Source organism: Melanotaenia boesemani, chromosome 9, assembly GCF_017639745.1.
Source record: "Melanotaenia boesemani isolate fMelBoe1 chromosome 9, fMelBoe1.pri, whole genome shotgun sequence".
NCBI classification, from domain to species: Eukaryota; Metazoa; Chordata; class Actinopteri; order Atheriniformes; family Melanotaeniidae; genus Melanotaenia; species Melanotaenia boesemani.
In genome coordinates, this window is record NC_055690.1 from 9,510,856 (window position 1) to 9,530,903 (window position 20,048).

At 41.3% G+C, this 20,048-nt stretch overlaps 2 protein-coding genes across 2 annotated transcripts in view; both read left to right on the top strand.

Annotated features, from left to right (window-relative positions):
* The window catches only part of LOC121645888 (mitogen-activated protein kinase kinase kinase kinase 5-like), a 47,157-nt gene extending 39,641 nt beyond the window's left edge, over positions 1-7,516 (top strand). The window contains exons 25-32 of the mRNA XM_041994650.1: positions 3,608-3,710; positions 3,820-3,878; positions 4,062-4,165; positions 5,403-5,580; positions 5,681-5,749; positions 5,922-6,014; positions 6,272-6,398; positions 6,765-7,516. Of these exons, the coding sequence (XP_041850584.1) occupies positions 3,608-3,710; positions 3,820-3,878; positions 4,062-4,165; positions 5,403-5,580; positions 5,681-5,749; positions 5,922-6,014; positions 6,272-6,398; positions 6,765-6,861 (830 nt within the window). The 3' untranslated portion in view covers positions 6,862-7,516. The remainder of the gene's footprint in view (positions 1-3,607; positions 3,711-3,819; positions 3,879-4,061; positions 4,166-5,402; positions 5,581-5,680; positions 5,750-5,921; positions 6,015-6,271; positions 6,399-6,764) is intronic.
* Positions 7,517-7,602: 86 nt separating this feature from the next.
* zmp:0000000529 (WD repeat-containing protein 20) lies at positions 7,603-16,956 on the top strand. Its single transcript, XM_041994651.1, has 4 exons — positions 7,603-8,431; positions 12,506-12,688; positions 13,226-14,635; positions 16,499-16,956. The coding sequence occupies exons 1-4, from the start codon at positions 8,024-8,026 to the stop codon at positions 16,544-16,546; spliced, it is 2,049 nt and encodes a 682-aa protein (XP_041850585.1). The 5' UTR covers positions 7,603-8,023; the 3' UTR covers positions 16,547-16,956.
* The last annotated feature ends 3,092 nt before the right edge of the window (positions 16,957-20,048 follow it).

A 20,048-nucleotide genomic window follows, 5' to 3' on the forward strand; every position in this document is an offset into this window, starting at 1 on the left:
CACACCTGACATAGGCTTGGAATTTGATGTGGCTAAAAGGGCAGACAAGGAGACAGAACCACAGGAGTGGTCTTCCATGATGACACACGCAGGAGAGTCCCCATGCTAATGATGGTGCACCCAAAATGTCAAAGAGTACAAGTTAGCAGCCCAATAGTCCATTTTAAAATTTGGAAGGGCCATGCCACCATCGCGCTTTGGTTTCTGTAAAAAATCTTTACGTAGACGGGGTTGTTTTCCATTCGAGACATACCATGAAACAGCTGAATCAAGCTTTTTAAAGAAGTTTCCAGGGATAAACACAGGGAGACACTGAAAAAGATATAGATACTTTGGAAGTACCATCATACCAACTGCATTAACCCTGCCAATAAGAGAAAACAGAAGCGAGGACCAAGTAGTAAAATCTCGTTTGGTTTGTATTAAAGGTTTTCTAAAATTGTGCTCCAACAAGTCTGAACACTTCTTTGTTACAGTAAACCCAAGATAGGTAAAGCAGTCTGAGGCCACTTTAAAAGGCAAACTAATGCTACTCAATACGGAGGAGGACATATTAGGTGGCATCAGCTCACTTTTCTGCAGTTCAACTTGTACCCAGAGACCTTCCCAAATTGATGTAGCAAGTCAATTATTTTAGGAATAGTAGTCTCAGCTTTAGACACATACAGAAGCAAATCGTCAGCATACAAGGACAATTTGTGCTCTACATTACCTCTCTTAATTCTTACAATTGAACTTTTACTCCTTATCGCTATCGCCAGGGGTTCAATTGCTAAAACAAAGAGGAGAGGGCTAAGCGGACATCCTTGCCATATACTGCGCTGTAATTTGAAGGGTTTGGAATAAAGATTGTTGGGTCAAGACCATAGACGAGGGGAACGAGTAAAACAGCTCAATCACTGAAACAAAAGTTGTACCAAATCAAAATCTTTTTAGAGTCTCAAAAAGAAAATCCCATTCCACCCTGTCGAATGCCTTCTCCACGTCCATTGAAAGAAGGCATTCACAGGCAGACTGAGAAGGGGAATATATTATATTGAGCAGACATTGAATGTTAAAAATAATGGCCTCTGTTACACAAAGCCTGTTTGATCTAAAGAGATTATACTGGGTAGAACATCTTCCAGACGACGAGAGAGAACTTTAGCCAATATTTTATAGTCACAATTTAAAAGGGAGATGGGTCTATAAGAATCGCAGTGCAGTGGGTCTTTATTTTTCTTTACTAAAAGTGTTTGGAATGCTTCACTGAGAGTAGCTGGGAGACAACCTGACTGTATGGAATCGGCATACATTTTTGTTAAGGTGGGGCTAATTGTTTACAAAAGACTGAATAAAATTCATTGGGAAAACCATCTGGACCTGGAGATTTCTTCTTTTGCAGTGAATTGATAGCCGTACATACTTCTTCCTGCGAAATTGGTTTATCTAAAGTAGAGATTTGTACTGGAGATAAAATGTGCATATCCAAACTCTGTAAGAAAGTGTGAATAAGGTGAGGGCTTGGATTACAAGCAGTGTAATGTTCACTATAAAATTCCTTAAAAGTATCATTTATGCCTCGCTGATCAGTGATAACTTCTCCTGTTTGTGAACGTACACCATTAATTAGCTGTTTAGCTCTCGTGCCCCTCAGCTGTCTGGCCAAAATCTCCCCAGATTTGTCACCATGCTCATACACTGCACTTCTGTTTTTAAGCAACAAGTTTTCTATGGAATGGGTAGTAATTAAATCATATTCAGTTTTGAGTTTAAACCGTTCTTTATCTAAATCTAAAGATCAATTTGTGATATTTGCTTGTCCAGTTGTAATTGCGATGCTTTCAAGTTCCTCCTTTTCTCGGCTACATAAGATATAATTTGTTCCCTTCAAAAGGCCTTTAGAGCTTCCCAAACTGTAGAGATAAAAATATCTGAGGTTACATTAACTTCTAGAAAAAAATAAATTTGATCAGACATAAATTTTACAAAGTTCTCGTCAGAAAGTAACAAAGGGTTGAACCGCAAATGTCTCCTAGAACTTTCTACCCCAGGCAAGTTTAAAGACATGAAGAGTGGGGCATGGTCTGAAATTAGGATAGTTTGGTATTTACAGGCGCGAGTATGTGCAGTAAGTGAAAAAATAATCTATCCTACTATATGTATGATGCACGTGGGAGTAAAAAGAGTATTCTGTGTCAAGTGGATGCAGGAAACACCATATGTCAGTAATACCATACTCAGAAAAGACTGCACACAGGAAGCTGATTTAGATGGTATGCTACCAGGTGTAGAGGATGACTTATCCATGCCAGGATCCATAAAAAGGTTGAAATCACCCCCCATAATAAGCAAGTATGAATTTAAATCAGGAAGCAACTTAATAATAAGCTGAAAAAACAGTGGGTCATCAAAATTGGGCGCATATACGTTAATCAATGCAACTTTTATATTGTACAATAGTCCTTTAACTATAACATAGCACCCGTCATATAATATTTTTTTTTTTTTAATGATTAAAAAAATTTTTTTTGTTTTTCCAAAGGACCGATTTATTGTAAACATAGATAACATCAGGGAAACATAGCATCAGCAGAGCAATAGAGCAGCGGGGAGAACAGAGCCAGACAAAAGATAAATAAATAAATAAAAATAAAATACAAAAAGGAAGAAAAACCCACATACAGAAGCCAACGTTTATCTATGTAAGGCTTGAAGCATTCCTCACTCATGACGTCAGCATCCCCTAGGATCCCACTCTTTTAGGTTGAGCCTTTATTTTTGGAAAGGTAAGGATCCCCCTTCTAGTGAAAACACTCAGTATCTTGTATGAACAGCGTTCTAGTGCAGCCAGTCTCCCTGGTGGGTTATACCAAAAACTAAGAGGCGGTGAAGAGGGGCCCTCCACTTGGAAATAATGAGTTCATACCCCAGCATCAGAGCAGTCTGCACTCATTTAGCAGTAATGGATGAAAGATGTTTTAGGAGTGATGGACCCCCTGAAATGATTTATCTTGGCAAAAAGGGAATATCTTGCTGTGTAACCGAAATTAATGAATTCCAGAAATCCTGGATTCTTGGACAGCTCCAAATCAAATGGGTACATTTTCATTATTTTATAACCTTTTTATATTGTTTGTATAATGAAATTGTTCATTTCTCTTGTCTAAAACAGTGCACCCTAACCCTATTAGAATAATATATCTATATTTTTTATTTTATGCTCCCTTATTTCAAATAGAATAAATTTACCTAATGTACACAAACTCATTATTAATAAGCTGTGGGTGTCTGTGATTAATATGTTTAAATATGTCCCATGGGACATGCCATACCGTGGGTAATGCAAAATCTGATAGTTCTGACAGATGAAAGGAAATTTAACTGAGGTCAATTAAGCAGGGAAAAAAATAACACACTGAAATCAAACAGAAACCTCAGAAATACAGTGAAGAAAGAACAATATATACAACAGACCTTTTTTAACAGTAAATATGCTGTAATAAAAACACTGAATCACTAAAAGCTGAACTGTGTAGTTTTTAATGTGATGACTACAGACTTCGGTAAACATGCTTGTTTTATTAAATGAGATTCTTCATTAAACTGCATCTGATTGTGTTTACAGGTAAATCCTCACAGCTTCACTCACATTTATTGAAGGAGTTGTATGAACAAGCTCGGAAAGATCAGAGGATGGTTCCCTTGCCAACTCACAGACTGTTACCAAGGTAACGCTGGCTCCTCCTCTCTAGATTTCATGTTGAGCCTTTATTAACATTTAAAAGATGATGGACTCCACGAATGCAAGTTAAACTGTATTATCCATTTTGTGTTCAGGAAATGTGCAGTGACGAGTAAAATACCCGATACCAAAGGCTGCAAGACCTGCTCAGTTGGTGAGACCAAAAAACTCGATTCGTAGCACAAATAAACTGAGATGTAGTTTGAAGTTGTTGAAAGTTTCTGAATCTTTTCTTCTCCTCTGAAAACACAAAGGCAGATTCCTGTTCAGGGTTAGTGTTGATTGCTTCTGTGAAATATGCAACTAATGCAGCTTTCTGTCTTGTATCTTATTGTAGTAGAGAACTTGCAACGAGGTTGTGTGTTCCTGTGCTGTGCTCTGGAGACCAGCGTGGTTTTGCTGCAGTGGTATGAGCCCATGCACAAGTTCATGCTCATCAAGGTTTGTGGATTTAAAGCATAAATAAATACAATTTTAAAAGTGTCTCTACACTTCACCACATTCTTTACAGTCCAAACAAAACTTCAGACTTGATTGAAATAAATGTCACTGCTTCTCAGCCGTACACTGCTTTCCATTAATCTGATTACACTCAGTCTAGTACAAAGTATGCAGGACTGCTTGAGCATGCATTAAGTCAGTGGTTCTCAAACTTGGGGTTCTGACCCCCATGGGGGTCCCAAGGTCATTTCAGGGGGTTGCCAGATCACTGTAAAAAAAATGTAGCCTACGTTTATAAAATAAATTTGGGATTTTATTAGTGCTGTCAAAATAATGTGAATTATCTGTGAAAATGGGACATTATTTTTTTAACACATTAATGCATAAACAACAAAATTATTACTCATATTCTACAGTCATTTAGCCGGTCATAGTAGAATACATCATACCATATTAAAAATCTGGAATGGGCATTATCTAGGAGAGAAGCTGATTTTGTATGTTATCTTGGTGGTTGTGGCTCAAAAGGTTTGAGAACTGCAGCGTTAAGTAACAGGGTGCCACAAGATGCCATGAAAACTGGGCAATGACATAAGAGTGAGTAAGGTGTCTACATAATACAAGTAAGTTGAATATACTTGAAATAGTTTCATGCCTGCTTCATTTTCAATTCTGCTGCACATACAAGATACACAGAGGAATCAAAACTGGGTTTTGCTTTTGCCCTCTACTGTGTAAACATAAAAAAATAAATAAATGAATAATATTGACCCTCAGCACATACTTGCAGTTGCAGAACACCTCCTAAACAAAGACTTTTTAAAACTTTGAAAGTGAATTTTGCTTGTCATTGACTGGTCTTTGTCAGCTATGTTTAATTGGGAGTTATTTAAAATAAAAAAATTAAAGTTTATTTCTGTCTTTTGATGCCAACATAATGAAATAATATAGCAGGTCCCCTCTGCTCTGTACACAATAGATAAATACAGATCAGACAATTTGGTCCAGACATAATCTTTTATGGAAAGTGACGATATTAAGGGATCTTTACCATTAATTAATCATGGCATTTAATACCGGTATTAATTGTGAAATAAATAAATTGTGACATCCCTAGTTCCAGTACGGATATAATCAGTCATGGTGTTAATTGCTTCTTTTGCTTCACAAAAACTGGATTTCCACACTTTAAAAGGTGAAACGTCTGACGTGAATCATTTCTCTGTCATGTTTGCAGCATTTTGACTTCCCTCTGCCCAGCCCTCTGCGGGTGTTTGAGATGGTGGAGGTGCCCCAGCAGGAGTACCCACTGGTGTGCATCGGTGTGTCTCGGGGCTCCAACCCCAACAAGCCTGTCATAGTAGAATACATCAACCTCAACTCCAACACATCCTGGTTCACCAACTCTGGTCTGGGTATGCTGGTATAGTATTATTAAAGAAGACCCAGGAAATGTTCTGTATTTCACACTAACTGTTTCTGTGGTCATTAACAGAGATTTTGTGTGTTTTTCAGAGAAAATGTACCCTGATGTCATTCAAGTATGCCCGCTGGAAAAAAGCTCCCTGCTCGTGCTCATAGAGAGTAAGTAATACAAGGGTATTTTAAAACCTGCCATTCATTTTAAACACATGTACCAGTATATTACAGTGCAGACCAGTACAACAGTGTCTCTTTCTCTTCCTGTTTTTGTGAGAGCATCATGTTTGTTGCTGATGTTGCTGATAGCATTGTGACACTAAATCTCTCTCCACAGAGTCAGTACTTATAGTTGGTCTGGATGGAGAGCTGAAGAGCAACTGGCATCTTCCATATGAGACCACTTTCTCTCAAGATGTTGAATCTATAGGTGAAGAAACAACTTCTAAACATACAATTATTACAGCTGTAGACAGAGAAAACTGATGTTTTGGCTCCTAGTTGGAGATAAGTTAGCCTGTTAAGCATGCATACATAAAACGGCCTGTTGCCCTTCACTGCATGTCTTCCCCCTTTTATCTACACACCATCCTGCCTCTCTTCATTACGTAATTAAGCCCACTGGAGCCAAAAATCCTTTGAAAAAACATTGTACGAGCTCATTATTGATTTTCTCTGTCTGTGCAGTGCATTTTGAGGACACAGTGTTGGCAGTTTGGCGTCACGGCTGGCAGAGGAGAGGAAAGGGTTTCACAGAGATTCTTGAGGAAACGACTGACTTAAAGAAGATCTACAGGATAGTGAAATCAGACAGGTACAGCTGGTCTTCACTGATAAACTCTGTTTTCTGGAAATGGACACATAAATCAGTGCACCAGCAGCTCTGTGAGGTTCATCATGCTGAATGGTACCCTGATTATGTTGTGTTCACAGTCTGTTAGCCATCTCATTTTTACTTATCACTTAATAAAAAGTTACAGGAGATGGTGGTTTTAGTTTGGCCAACTTTTCATTTTCAACCAGAGAAATGGTGATCCATCCAAATGTTGAAATAGTTAAACACTCAGATAAAAATCACTAATGCTTCCTCAAAGTTACACAATATACAAAGATTACGTGACACTCCATTCATAAGAGGAGCTTGTATGATTATTTCTTACATGTGCCCTTCTCTTTGAAGGATGGTTGTCTTGGAAACACGTAAGACTGAGGACCAGACACGTCAATCCAACCTGTATATCCTGGAAATAGCTATGAAATACGTCCTGCTCCCCTGACTCTCCTGTGTACTGACACAGGACATCATTGGACACTCCCTGCTCGGTCTCTGTGTAAACGGCTCTACTGGGATTCCCAGCACTCAGCGGGAAATATCTTCACACACAAGGCATCAACATTTATGTCTGTCATCTCTACCTTTGACATGTGTTAATGCCCCTCTACCACAGGATTTTATTTTATAACTGGAGCATAAAAATTGATGACATAAGGAGATTATAACTCTTTTTCCTCAGTCTGAGGGAGTCCTCTCTAATTTATGTAATTTTCTCCATGGTTTGTGAGATCCAGAACAATCTGGACAATCCAGAGGAAAGAATATTGGAGAAAGACCCTCCTCAAACCCTGAAGAGGACTGTCTCCTTCCTCCCACAGTGTTATTGATCACAACAGCAGCCTGCAGGAACTTACATATATGGCTTCCACCAGATGCAACATAGAAGCTTAGTGGACTGAAGCACTGCTGGTGCTCATACTGTGTTTTGTGACCTGAGTTTGTTTGTTAGTGTTGCATCAACTGTTACTGTTGTTACACTCTAATAAAGTTAATTAACACAAAATGAGGTGAACTGTATTGATTTTGTAGGGTAAATCAGTTAATGAAAGCTGACAGCATAGTTGATTAGGTAATCTTTGTTAGTGTTAAGCTGTTTGGGAAGCAGTGAGTCCTCTACCCATAATGTATAGGTAATGGTAGTGATAGTCTTAATATTCATTTTAAATAAAATGAATCCTGCTGGGTGTCACTGATTGGTTAACTGAGATAAAAATCAAGCTGACTTATTCCGAATGGCCTCCCCTTACCCCTCGACCACCGTGGGTGCGCGCAGCGCCAAGCCGGGCCAGCAGCAGCAGTACACGCGCCATCACACGTACTTTACGCACACTGGATGATCTGAGCAGAGACCAGCTGGGAAGAGATGCTTACGCCGGCTCAGAAGGGATGCTTCTGCGGGGTTAGGCATCAGGCTGCAGCGTTACGGGTGTAAAATGATCCGGAGCGGACCGGGTGTGATGGTCGGCCAAGCTGAGCTCGGCTGCTGCTCCGATTCCTTTCTCCCAATTCTGTTCTAGTATTTTTTTAAATTATTTTTTTTAATCGCAGCGTTATTATTTCCAGGTCAAAATCTCAGTTTCCTGTGCGGCTTGTTTGCACTAAAAATGGCCGGAGATGGCGGCGCTCTGAAGGATATCAATGAGATTAAATCCCAGTTCCGGACCAGGGAGGGCTTCTACAAACTGCTTACCCTCTCGGACTCGCAGCAGCGGGGTGGGCTCCCGCGGGGTCCGTCCGCCGGAGCCACGCTGGGCCCCGGAGCAGGACCCGGACCGATACCCGGTGGAGGGGTCGGGCTGCTGCAGGGGCCCGGGGCTGCCGCCGCGGCTGCTGCCGCCGCAGCCTCTTCCTCCTCCAATGCCGCAGCCAACTCCTCTCCAGCGGGCTTCCTGCCGCCGGTCCGGGTATCCATGGTGAAGCTGCAGCCCGAAGACCCGAGCGAGGAGTCGGAGCGGGTGTGTTTCAACATCGGCAGGGAGCTATATTTCTACACGTACACCAACATCAAGAAGGTGAGCCTCCTCCTCTTTTGCGCTGTCTCAGGATGACAGACTGGACAATCACACTTAGCCTAGCATGCTAACCCGCTAACATGATGCTGTTAGCTTAAAACATTCATATAACACTAAACCTCGCAGCTCCTGCTGCCGCACAGAGTGGTTGGAGATGCACACCAGGCTTTAGCTTGTTACACATGGAAAATGGAGGGTCTGACAATGAGTCTGAGTGGACAGTGAATGGTGCATCATGTAGACGGTGCTAGTATACAGGGGGCTACAGTCATAAGGCAGACAGGAAACAGGCAGAGAGGCTCTGACAGTCCCCCATTCACTGAGCTGGAGCCTGCAGGCTGCAGCTGAATGTTAATATGACTCTGCTGGCTTTAAGATTGTTTCTGTTTGGAGCTAAAGATGGATGTTAATGGAATCATTTTTCAGCATATGGTTTACAGTCAATATATTGTTGCTTGAACAGATAAAGTCATGGAGCAAGTGTTTTATTCCATTTAGTGGGCAAATGAATTGAGTCTGTCTTGTTTTAAAATTTCAATTGTTTTTGAGAACAGTTTTTACCAGATGTTCTCAGGATGGAAGGAAGCACATCTGTACTTCTTAGTGGAGAATATTGTTATCTCATTAAATACTAACACTCAGGACAGATGTGAAAGACCTCTCTTCTGATGTTTAACTGATGCAGAGCCAGTTGACTCAAATGTTAGTCAGATGTGAATTAGACTGGAGATAAACATCACTGAAACTGTGCAGTCAACATTGAGTCTGTATCTGAGTACTTTAGCAAGGTAACATGAAGGGTCCTGATGCATATCTTCAAATCTCAGAGCCGAGATGTCCATAAATTTTCATTGTCCCTTCTGCTATAAATAAGGATTTAGTTATAAATCTAATAAAATCATTTAAATGAATCATCTAATAATAAAATTTGGCCTAAAATTCCTAAAGTCAAAGTGTCTATTTACACAATACTGTGCAAAAGTCTTAAGCCCATTTCTTAATGTTTTGCAGTCAGGAGTGTTTTTTTAACGATGTCTCAATCAGTAGTTCTACAGACTTTCTAAAGGTTTTTCTTTGGACATTTGGCTAATTATTTATTTATTTTCAGTCCAGTACTTGTACAATATGGTACCAATTTTGTTGTTGTTGTTAAGCCACTTTTCACTGACCTATGAATCACTCAAGCATTAAACAGGATCCAAACTCAAAAGAAGAACCAGTGTTGTGTTGACACACAGCAGACAACTTAGCAGCGATCCCGTTTTAAATTAGATCTTTAGGCTCTTTGTTACCAGCAGTCTGTAACAAAGAAACATCATTTGTTCTCATTTCTTTCATTGCTTCTCTTAAAAACAGCAAAGATAACACAGTTTGGTGGACAGAAAATACGATTTTTTTTATAGCAACAAGGTGATTCCCCAAGAAATATTTGCTGAAAACATGGCATATCTCAGCATGGTGTGCAGCGTGTCCTTAAAATATGTAAGAAAACTGGACACGTGAAGGATGAAAGAAGATGTGTCAGGATAAAAAAAAAAAAATCTACAGATGATGAAAAGGGTCTGAAAATTATGTCTTTAAGAAATAGAAATAAGACTTGAATCAGTACCTGAGAGATGCATCTGCACCTTCAGTTGATCCATCTACTGTCGACCAAAGCCTCATCAGTATTGTTCTACTTGGAAGAGGGGCTGTCAAGAAGCAATTCTTAACAAAGGGAAACGAAGGAAAAAAGGCTGAGGCATGCCACACGATACAAAAACTGGACTAAAACTCTGTGGCACCAGGTCTGATGGAGGAATGAATCCTCCCCAGAGCCTGGACATCCACATTATTGAAGCAGTGTGGGATCATCTGTACAGAGAGCAGAACAAATAGCAGAAACAACCAAAGAAGATCTTAGGAAAGTCCTTCTAGAAGTCTGGAGAACTATTCCTGAAAACTACTTGAAGAAAGTTGTGTAAGAAAGTTCAGGCATGTTGAAGAATAAAGCTGCTCTGACTTCCAGCTCGCTAGAATTATCCAAACTCAAACTTTTGCCTCATAAACTGCATTTGCATTCATATTTACATGTGTCAGTAACTCACTGCAGCTAGTCCTTGTTTTTCTGTCGATATAAAAACAAAGTGAGTGCTGGTCAAGACTCTGGATTTTTCTAAACTCTGCCAGTAACTGGACTCCTGTGAGGTTTTGGACCAGTCAAGGATTTTCACAGCCAGCAGAACAGCAAAGAATCTAAATATAACCCCATTTACAAAATGGTGTGTAAAATGTAAATAAAAAACAAAATGCAATGATTTGCAACTCCTTTCAGGATTAACATGAAAACAAAAGAACTGGGCCTGGAGTACTTTTCCTCTGCGTTGCATCATCTTTTTTTTAAACAAAACTCAGTTTTTGAGAACAAAGACAACCAGCCGAAGGTATAAGAGTGAAATATTTGTAAGGATTTAGGCTGTTGTAATACACGCAGAAGGTCTCTTTCCCATCTTTAACCTGGAAGATCTGATGGGACAGGACAGTTGTTTGACTTCACCTCAGTCAATCTTTAATGAGCTCAGATCCAGAGAAGATACTGTTTGGGTCTTCTTCTTCTTTTCTGCAGTAACTTAATTTGTGGATGTAGATATGAACTGAGTTCACTGATGATAGTTCTCAAAAATGTTAAATCATGTTTAATCATGTTTTTCTAAAGCAGTCCTTCCTGAAGGCCTGAAGATCATCATCACCATTCAGTGCTGGTTTTCAGTCCTGCTCCATGAGTACAAAGATCTCTCTGACTCTGAGTGTTTTGCTAATATAATGTTATTATGCTAACTAATGTTACTTTTAACCCTTAAAACTCTTGTCCATTTTTTGCTTTTTGCTTTTTCAGTCTGCCTATTTTTTAATGAAAAAATGTATGTAGAAGCTTGACCCAGTAGCACAGTTAACATACAGACACAATGTTTCCAGGACGGCCTCAGATGTCAGATTATGAGGCTAAAATGATGTAAAATGAATGTATCGATAGATATAGCACCATAAAGGCCGACCAGAAGAAGAAAACAGAATTTATTACTAACAGAACTTTGTAGAAATAACACACAGATCAACAGCGAACAAGCCTGTTCTCATCTGCATATCATTCTCTCAAGCCTTGGCTTTCAGGAGAAAAATATTGGCATTGAAACAAAAACACAGAAACTATTTACACATGAACTTTTTCCTCATTACAGTTATTTATGCTACTATTTACCTTCTATCCTCATTAAACCAACTCCAACTCAGCTTGTTTTTGGTGCCACTGTGCATCAAAACAGCTTTATTTCAGCCATAAAGGACCAATATTTTTTTTTTGTTCTTTTCAGACACACATAGAAGTTTCTGCTCACTTGTTGATCTTTGGCTGCTCATGATGACTTTAAGCTCTCTGATTTGTAGAAAGTTTCACACAAAATGGCTTCATCATAAATTCCAGGTCAAATAGAGGTTTCTTAGCAACGTGGTAATAATGGTAACCTTTTTTTAATCATGAAAATGTGAGAAATAATGGTGTTATCATGAATCATTGTGGATTAAACACTACATTTTTTGGCTGGATTGTAAACCTCCTGGATGGTATATATATCTCTGGAAAATTTCTGTAGATCACTGAAAGGGTAACCTATCCATCACAATTTACCCCACAGAGTTTCATACCACCATTCCTAAGTAATTGTTGACAACATAAGCGATGGCAACTGGAGTACCGGCGATTTAGTGGAGTTTTTAAAATGTAAGATACGGGGACATCTAGGCTTAGACTGCAAGTTGTAGCTGAGTGAATTAGTTGAATTTCTCCCTGTGTGATCCGTGAATGTCGACGCAGGCAGCAGCTCTACAAAGAAACCTTCTGCTGCTTTGCTCTTCAAAGCTATTTTGTGAGACATATGGTTTGATAGAATTTGACTCTAGCTGGAAACAGCTCAACAAATGAGCCCAGAAATGCCAAATACATTGCAGGCAGAATTCTTTCACTTTTCTCCCCCGAGGCATGTTTTTTTCCTTCTGGATGTCTGAGACCTGGCTTTGTGCTGATGGTTCTCTCTGCAGGCCGTGGACCTCAGTAAGCCGATCGACAAGAGGATCTATAAGGGGACCCAGCCAACATGTCACGACTTCAACCAGTATTCAGCCACTGCGGAGAGCGTAGCGCTCATCGTGGGTTTCTCTGCTGGGCAGGTCCAGTATCTTGACCCCATCAAGAAGGAAACCAGTAAGCTCTTCAATGAGGAGGTATGATGCCTGTTCGCTTGGGTAAAAATGGCTGCAGCTCTTTGTGATGTTGTGATCACAACCTGCTAAAAATCAGTAGAATTTGTCTTCATGTTGCTGTGATTCTGCTTTAAAAATGGTTGCACATTGTTTTACGGTGTCCTGAACTAGTTCTGTCTCTTTAACGGGACTCACTTCTGTTAATTTAGAAGTTTGAGGGTGTATGTGGATGACTGCATTATCATCATCAGTTTATTGATAAAGTGCTTTAACACCAGCCGCAGCTGAACATGGTGCTGAACAACAACGAAAAGTAAAATAAAATAGTGAAGATTTTGTTTTTCTGTTCTTATCTTCAGCCCTCTCTGTGCTGCAGCTAATGTTTCTATCTTGATTTCTACGTGTACGTAATGCCTTTTGTTTCTATGTTTTGGCCTCATACTTTGTCAGCAGTGAGGCGACTCTACTGAGCAATTCTTTAAAAACATGTTATTTTAATATTAAATAATCTGTTTTACCTCCCAACTGTCTTTTGTCCATTTCCTTCTTGTTTTCTAGAGATTAATAGACAAATCCAAGGTGACATGCCTAAAGTGGCTTCCAAAGTCAGAGAACCTGTTCCTGGCCTCCCACGCCAGCGGCCACCTTTACCTCTACAACGTGGACCACCCGTGCGGTACCACAGCCCCTCAGTACTCTCTGCTGCGGCAGGGCGAAGGTTTTGCTGTCTATGCCTGCAAAACCAAGACACCACGCAACCCGTTGCTGAGGTGGGCTGTAGGGGAGGGAGGCCTCAATGAATTTGCATTCTCCCCAGATGGCGTGCATGTGGCGTGCGTGGGCCAGGACGGCTGCCTGCGCGTCTTCCACTTTGACTCGATGGAGCTACAGGGGGTGATGAAGAGCTATTTCGGTGGGCTGCTGTGTGTGTCGTGGAGTCCCGATGGGAAATATCTCGCCACTGGAGGAGAGGATGATCTGGTTACTGTCTGGTCATTTTCTGAAAGCCGTGTGGTAGCCAGGGGGCATGGCCACAAGTCTTGGGTCAACGTGGTGGCGTTTGATCCCTTCACAACTTCTCTGGAAGATGAAGAGCCCATGGAGCTCAGTGGCAGCGAGGAAGACCTCCACCAGGGGGCACCAAATAACTCTATGCACTTTGGGCGGGTTCGAACAAGCAGCACGCTGTCGCGGCTTTCCCGCCACAGCTCTAAGGGTGGCGGCTCGCCATCAGTCACTTACCGGTTTGGCTCAGTGGGGCAGGACACCCAGTTTTGTCTGTGGGACCTGACGGATGATGTGTTGTACCCACGCTTGCCGCTGTCCCGCGCCTTTACTAACACTTTTGGGCCTTCACTGCCCAACTCTAGTAGTGGGGGGGTCAACAGTACCTCAGGTGGGGGAGGGAGCGGAGGGGTAGAGGGACACCACCATCCCCCTAACACCAACACCGGCACCTCCAACCCACCCACGCTCCCTTTACCACTCCCACGCTCCCTATCCCGCTCCAACTCTCTGCCCCACCCTGCAGTGGCAAACACCTCCAAGGGCCAGGGTGCCTCTGAGGGTGGTGGGGGAGGTGGAGGAGGTGGAGGGACCAGTGGTGGAGGAAACAGCACTCCATTCAGCATCGGCCGTTTCGCCACACTGTCCCTCCAGGAGCGCAAGTCGGACAAGTCTGGCGGCAGTGGAGGGGTGGAGAAGGAGCACAAGCGATACCACAGCCTGGGCAACATCAGCAAAAGCAACGACAAAATCAACGTGGCGCCGAGGTGCAACCGGCTGGACGGGGCCAAAGTCCTGGGCACCACGCTGTGCCCACGCATGCATGAGGTGCCGCTCCTGGAGCCGCTGGTCTGCAAGAAGATTGCACACGAGAGGCTGACAGTCCTGGTGTTCATGGACGACTGCATCATCACCGCCTGTCAGGAAGGTCTCATCTGTACCTGGGCACGGCCGGGAAAAGCGGTGGGTCTTCAGCTCACCCTTTACTGTTGTTCTGCTGAATTCCAAATCCAATTTTATTTATAGAGCACTTTGGTCAACGTTGTGTTTAAATTTCTGTAAAGCAAAATCAAGCATGATAACAAAATGTAAGAAGGTGTTAAATACAGTATAACACAAGCAAAAATTTGATCTACACCAGGGGTATCCAGCTCCGGTCCCCGAGTACCTGCAGGTTTTCAATGTTTCCTGCTCCAACACACCTGACTCAAATGAAAGTTAGAGTGACTGTGCAGAACTTCATAGGCTGTTGGATCTATTTTATTTGAATCAAGTGTGTTGGAGCAGGGAGACATTGAAAACCTGCAGGACCGTGGCCCTCAAGGGCCGACTCTGGACACCTCTTTGCTCTAAACCTTGTTGTACTATCTGATACTTGTCTTCTGCCTCCTGGTGGACACATTGGTGGACACTACAATTCTGACATCTTGCGGTTATAAATGGAAAATTTATGCGAACATTTTTTATTTATTTATTTTTACATTTTGTTAAAGGACCAAACTTGAAAAAATAATTTAATTTTGAATCTATGGTTTTTTTAAGTCATGTGTTTAGAGGTTAAAAGACATAAAAACATAATCTCCATTGTGTTACTAGCCAAGAAAAACAAGTCTTAGGAAGGGATTTAAAAAAGCAGAGGCTGATTCCAAAGTTTTGCTGTTGCCACAGCAAAGGTCTTATTCCCATCCAGCTCCAGCCTCATTTGTTGGAACAACTAGAAGCTGCTGGTTGGCATCAGAGAGATAGGGTTGTGTTAATCTATTCAAGGATTTATACTTTAAAAGAGAATATATAAATAAAGCCAACGAAGAGAGGCCAGAACAGGTGAGATGACTTGCGACAGAGCAGCTGTGTTTTGGAACATCTGCAGGTGCAGCAGAAAGACTTGGCTAACCCAAAAATTCAGTGCATTGCAATAGTCCAGCCTTGTTGTTATGACGTCTCTTGTAAGTAAAACCAGTTTTATTTTTGCAAGTTTCCTCAGCTGAATGAAACTGGACTACGGGGCCATTTGTGTGAAACAGAACTGCGTCATTAAAAAGCAACACATGTGATTCCAACCACCCCTTAGTATGCCCAAAGCACCTCTATGTCCTCTATTTTTATTGCATTAGTCTTTTGGTTTATTTATTTTATTTATTAGTTGATTTATGAACTGTTAGCTGATTTATCAACCAATAAATGTCTTCAGAGCAAAATCCTTCAGACTTTAGAAGCTGCGAACATGCTGCTTTCTCCCTTTAAAGCTCTTTTTACACCTGAAAAACAAAGTTGTTTATTCAAGAGCCAAATTTTAGGTGTTTTTTATTTTTTATTTTGAGCAGACAAAAAAAGTTCTGTAGAGGTTGTAATATGAAGCTAAAGAACAGCAGAAAAAGATGGGAAGGGGCTAAGATTAATGTATAAAACCACCATGGGTCTGATTCTGACTCGGTCCATTTGCTGCATGTCAGCCCTTCCCGCTTTAACGCTCTTCTACTTCATTTTCACTGAATCTTTTAAATAAAATAAAACAAAAGTCAAAGTTCTGCTGATTAATGAAAAAAAAGGTGCTGTTCATTCTCAAAGAGCAAACAAAATGAAGAGAAGACGGGTGTTTTTATTTAGCACCTTATAATTTCTTTCATCAATTAATCAAATGAAATGTTGAAGTTTTAAAATTCAGTGTTTTTCTGTTTGTGTTTGGTGGATATTTCTGAGCACACCCCAGAAACGACTCAACAGCTGGAGATGGTTTCATCTTCCTGCATTTAAAAGCAGATTTTCTGCCGGTGGTTGTCCTTGATGTGTAACATTCGGTTTGTCTTTTCTCTGTCTCTTCTTCAGAACTTGGCAGCTCAGAACGGGAACTCTCCGAGCGGCACGGTTGTATAGCTGGAGGAGAAGCTTTGCACTCATCCTTTCCCTTCTCTCACCTCCTCTCTCATTCGTCGTCGCCTTCTCTGTCCGAGGCCGTCTCCGCCGTCTACTTTTGGAGATGTTATGTTTGGGGCCAACAACCAGAGTCTATCCCCTGCCTGCCACTTCAGTATTAAACAACCCCCCCCCTTCCGACTACCACCACCAGTACATCTGTGCTCGCCATGACTGAAAGGTGGGAAATTGTTTCTGAAGCCTGAAAACACTGAAGTTCCTTCAGGAGATTCGTAAAATTGGTGAAAAAGCCACAAATTGCTTAGTTCATCCATTGGTAATCATCAACACATCTTCCAGGTCTGTTTTCTAAAAATTAATTCCGTTTCGTAGTTAGTCGTCCTCTTTTAAAGTCTATTTTGATCCACGAAGGTTCATGAAGAGATGAACTCAAACACCAGAAACTGATCTTTTCCTTTAGCTGAACCTTCAGCCTTTTTTTCCTCCAGTCTGCAAATCAGAAACGTGAAATGCTTCAGTTTTTTGTTTTCAGGAACAGTTTCCCACCTCGTGCTACTATGGGAACAAAATGAACCCCCAGTGCTTCATCCTTCGCCCCTCCCTGCAGAAAGACTGCATCGGCCCCACCGGTTCCTCTCTGTGGGTAACCACGAAGGAGCAAACCTCTCCCTACCCTCCCAATCCTCCCTCATGAAAAAGACACTGCAAAAGCCACGGCCATTGTATTTAAGTTATTTATTTTATCACTGTGTAGTAATTTATACTGTAAATGATGAAAATATTCTATAAATACAAGGAGATAATGACTCGGCTGCAGTGAGGCAGAGAAAAAGCAGGAAAGATGAAGAATATTAATATATGAAGATACTTCTATTGTACATAGCAACGATAGTTATTAATTGAATGTCTGCTGTTTTAGGGAACTTGAAGATGTCACTGTGGTTTTATTTGGTGTGATAGTTTCTCCAGTTTGTCCCTGAAAGCAGTCAGGGTTTAATCCGTCAGAGGAGGCGGAAACCTTTAGAGCGACTCTCCTGAACATCCTGCGTGGACAAACAGCATCTTAATGAAGAACACGCACACGGACGAACACACACTCTTACACATTCTGAAGGCGAAATGGCTCACTCACACACACAAACACAATCCCATTATGGTGTAGCATCATATATTCTGTGTCTTGGATTCCTGTTGCACCTGAATTGCCTCTTGCAAGAATTTGCACATACAATAAATCCACAGTCCAACCTTAGCTGCCACAGTCAGATGATGTTTTGTTGTTTGAGTCAAACTCCTCAGAAACAGCCCCCTCATTTTACATGGTGCACTGCTCCTGCAGAGGATGTAACGGAGGTACATGGTGGAAAACGCTCATGTTGAGAATCAGATTAAAGTTCAGGTATCATTCCATTTGTTGACCTTTTTCTCCAGAAATTTGTAGGAAGCAATACATTTGGGCTGAAAATTGGGCACCTCAGGAGGTAATTTGTGGAAAATCATCCTTCCTTACCAGGTTTTTAAAACCAGGCAAATACCTGAGATGAACAACAACACTATTGTTGCTAGTTTAACAAAAACTGGCCAAAATCCTGAAGCCCCATGTAAAAACGTGCCCCAAGATTCAACTCAACAGAAGCTCTTTTAGCAGCAAAAACTGGAAGTGATCATTTTCTGTATGACGTTGTCGGACTCTAAGGTGGTCTTGGAGGAATTTTGGTCTAATCTTCTGTACGTTGTTGAAAGCGTGTAACAAAATCAAAGGTCAAAGGCAGAAAAATTGAATATATAACTAAAAACTGTGTTTTTATTGGTATATAATTCCTTTACTAAAATAATTACGTTTTTATTCTTTTAGAATGAGCCATTTACCCATATATCTACTTGCTCTGGGTCCAAATACATAGCAGCTGCCATATTTGTGCCACCAGTTTTACTACGGTGTCTCTGAACGGACAAACAACTGTGTGTGAAGCAAGAACCCGCCGAGCTTTAAAACTGTAGTACCGGCTTTGTTTGCTAGGAGCTAGAGCACCGTTTGGGATATGTAAGGTCTTAAAGAAGAAGACCATACACATGTACACAATGATTCAATCCCAAATCACCCCTACACACAACATCTTCACTACCAAGTGTCACTCCCAATGAAGTGACACTTGCAGCTGTGGAGGGCACTTTAATTGAAGAGGGAGGGCATAAATAAGATGGCAGGAATGGAACGCCTTCTTCACTGAAACAGGAAAGCACACCATGACAACACAAAGACTTGCTATTTGAGGGCAGAATGGTCCACTCTTCCTCCACACACTTAATATGGCAGCGCCTTTGTGAGAACACGCAAACAGATGGTTGTCTAACTTTAGGGGCAGTTTGTAGGGGCGGTTTGGGATTGAGCCGATGTTGAAGTAGTTACCTGGAGTGCAGTCATTGCTGCACCTGAGGAAACTGGATCCACTCACAGATGAAAACAGGATTAAGTCTGGAAGAATTTTGACCACTGATAGCAACCATCCATTCACACCTGTGCTTGGTATTTGAAGTCATTTCTATGCCCATCTTTACCACTAGATGTCAGTAATCTTACACACTGTACCTTTAGTTTCATTGCAGTTTACAGCATTTGTTTCTGCACGGCTCTCTGAAGGCATGTCAGTCAGGTTGAGGTCTGGACTTTGACTGGATCGTGTCAAATCTTGATTCTTTTCTTTTTCAGTTATTCTGTAGTAGATCTGCTGCTGTGTTTGGGATCACTGTTCTGTTGCATGAGTCATCTTCAGCCAAGCTTTAGCCGTCGAATAGATGGCTGCATATCTGACTCTAGAATACTTTGGTATCCAGAGGAGTTCATAGTCCTCTGAGTGACTGAGTGGACTGTAAACTGTGTCCAGGTCCTGTGGTTGTAAAACACGCCCAGATCATCAGCCCTCCACCATGTTTGGCAGTTACTAAATATGCTGTGTTTAGTTTTCTGCAAACATGCTGCTGTACATTATGAGCAAACATCTCCACCTTAGTCTTGTCTGACCAAAGAACATGTAGTTTTATTGTTTGATCAGATGCAGCTTTGCATGTTTGTTCAGAGAGAGGAGGCTTTTTCCTGCAGCCCTTCCAAACAAGCCACAGTTTAACTTTAATGAACTTTAATATTATCATGCAAACAGAGGCCCGTAGAATCTGAGATGTAGCCTTCTGAGTTGTTTGCGGTTTGTACAATCTGACCTTGGGCTGAACTTGCTGGGACGTCCACTCCTGGAATGATTGGCTGCTGTCTGGAATGTTTTCTTTTTGCTAATCATCTTTCTCACTAGAGAATGATGGACTCCACATAGTTTTAAAATTCCTTATGCGTTTGATTGGCAGTAAAATTTAATTGTCTAAAAATCATTGCTGATGTCTTTCCTCCTTGGCATTGTGTTCACACACACCTTAACACTGATCATTTACTCTTTTCCATTTAATTAGCAGCAACTTGTTTCCTGTGGAAACACGGGACTCCACTGAAGGT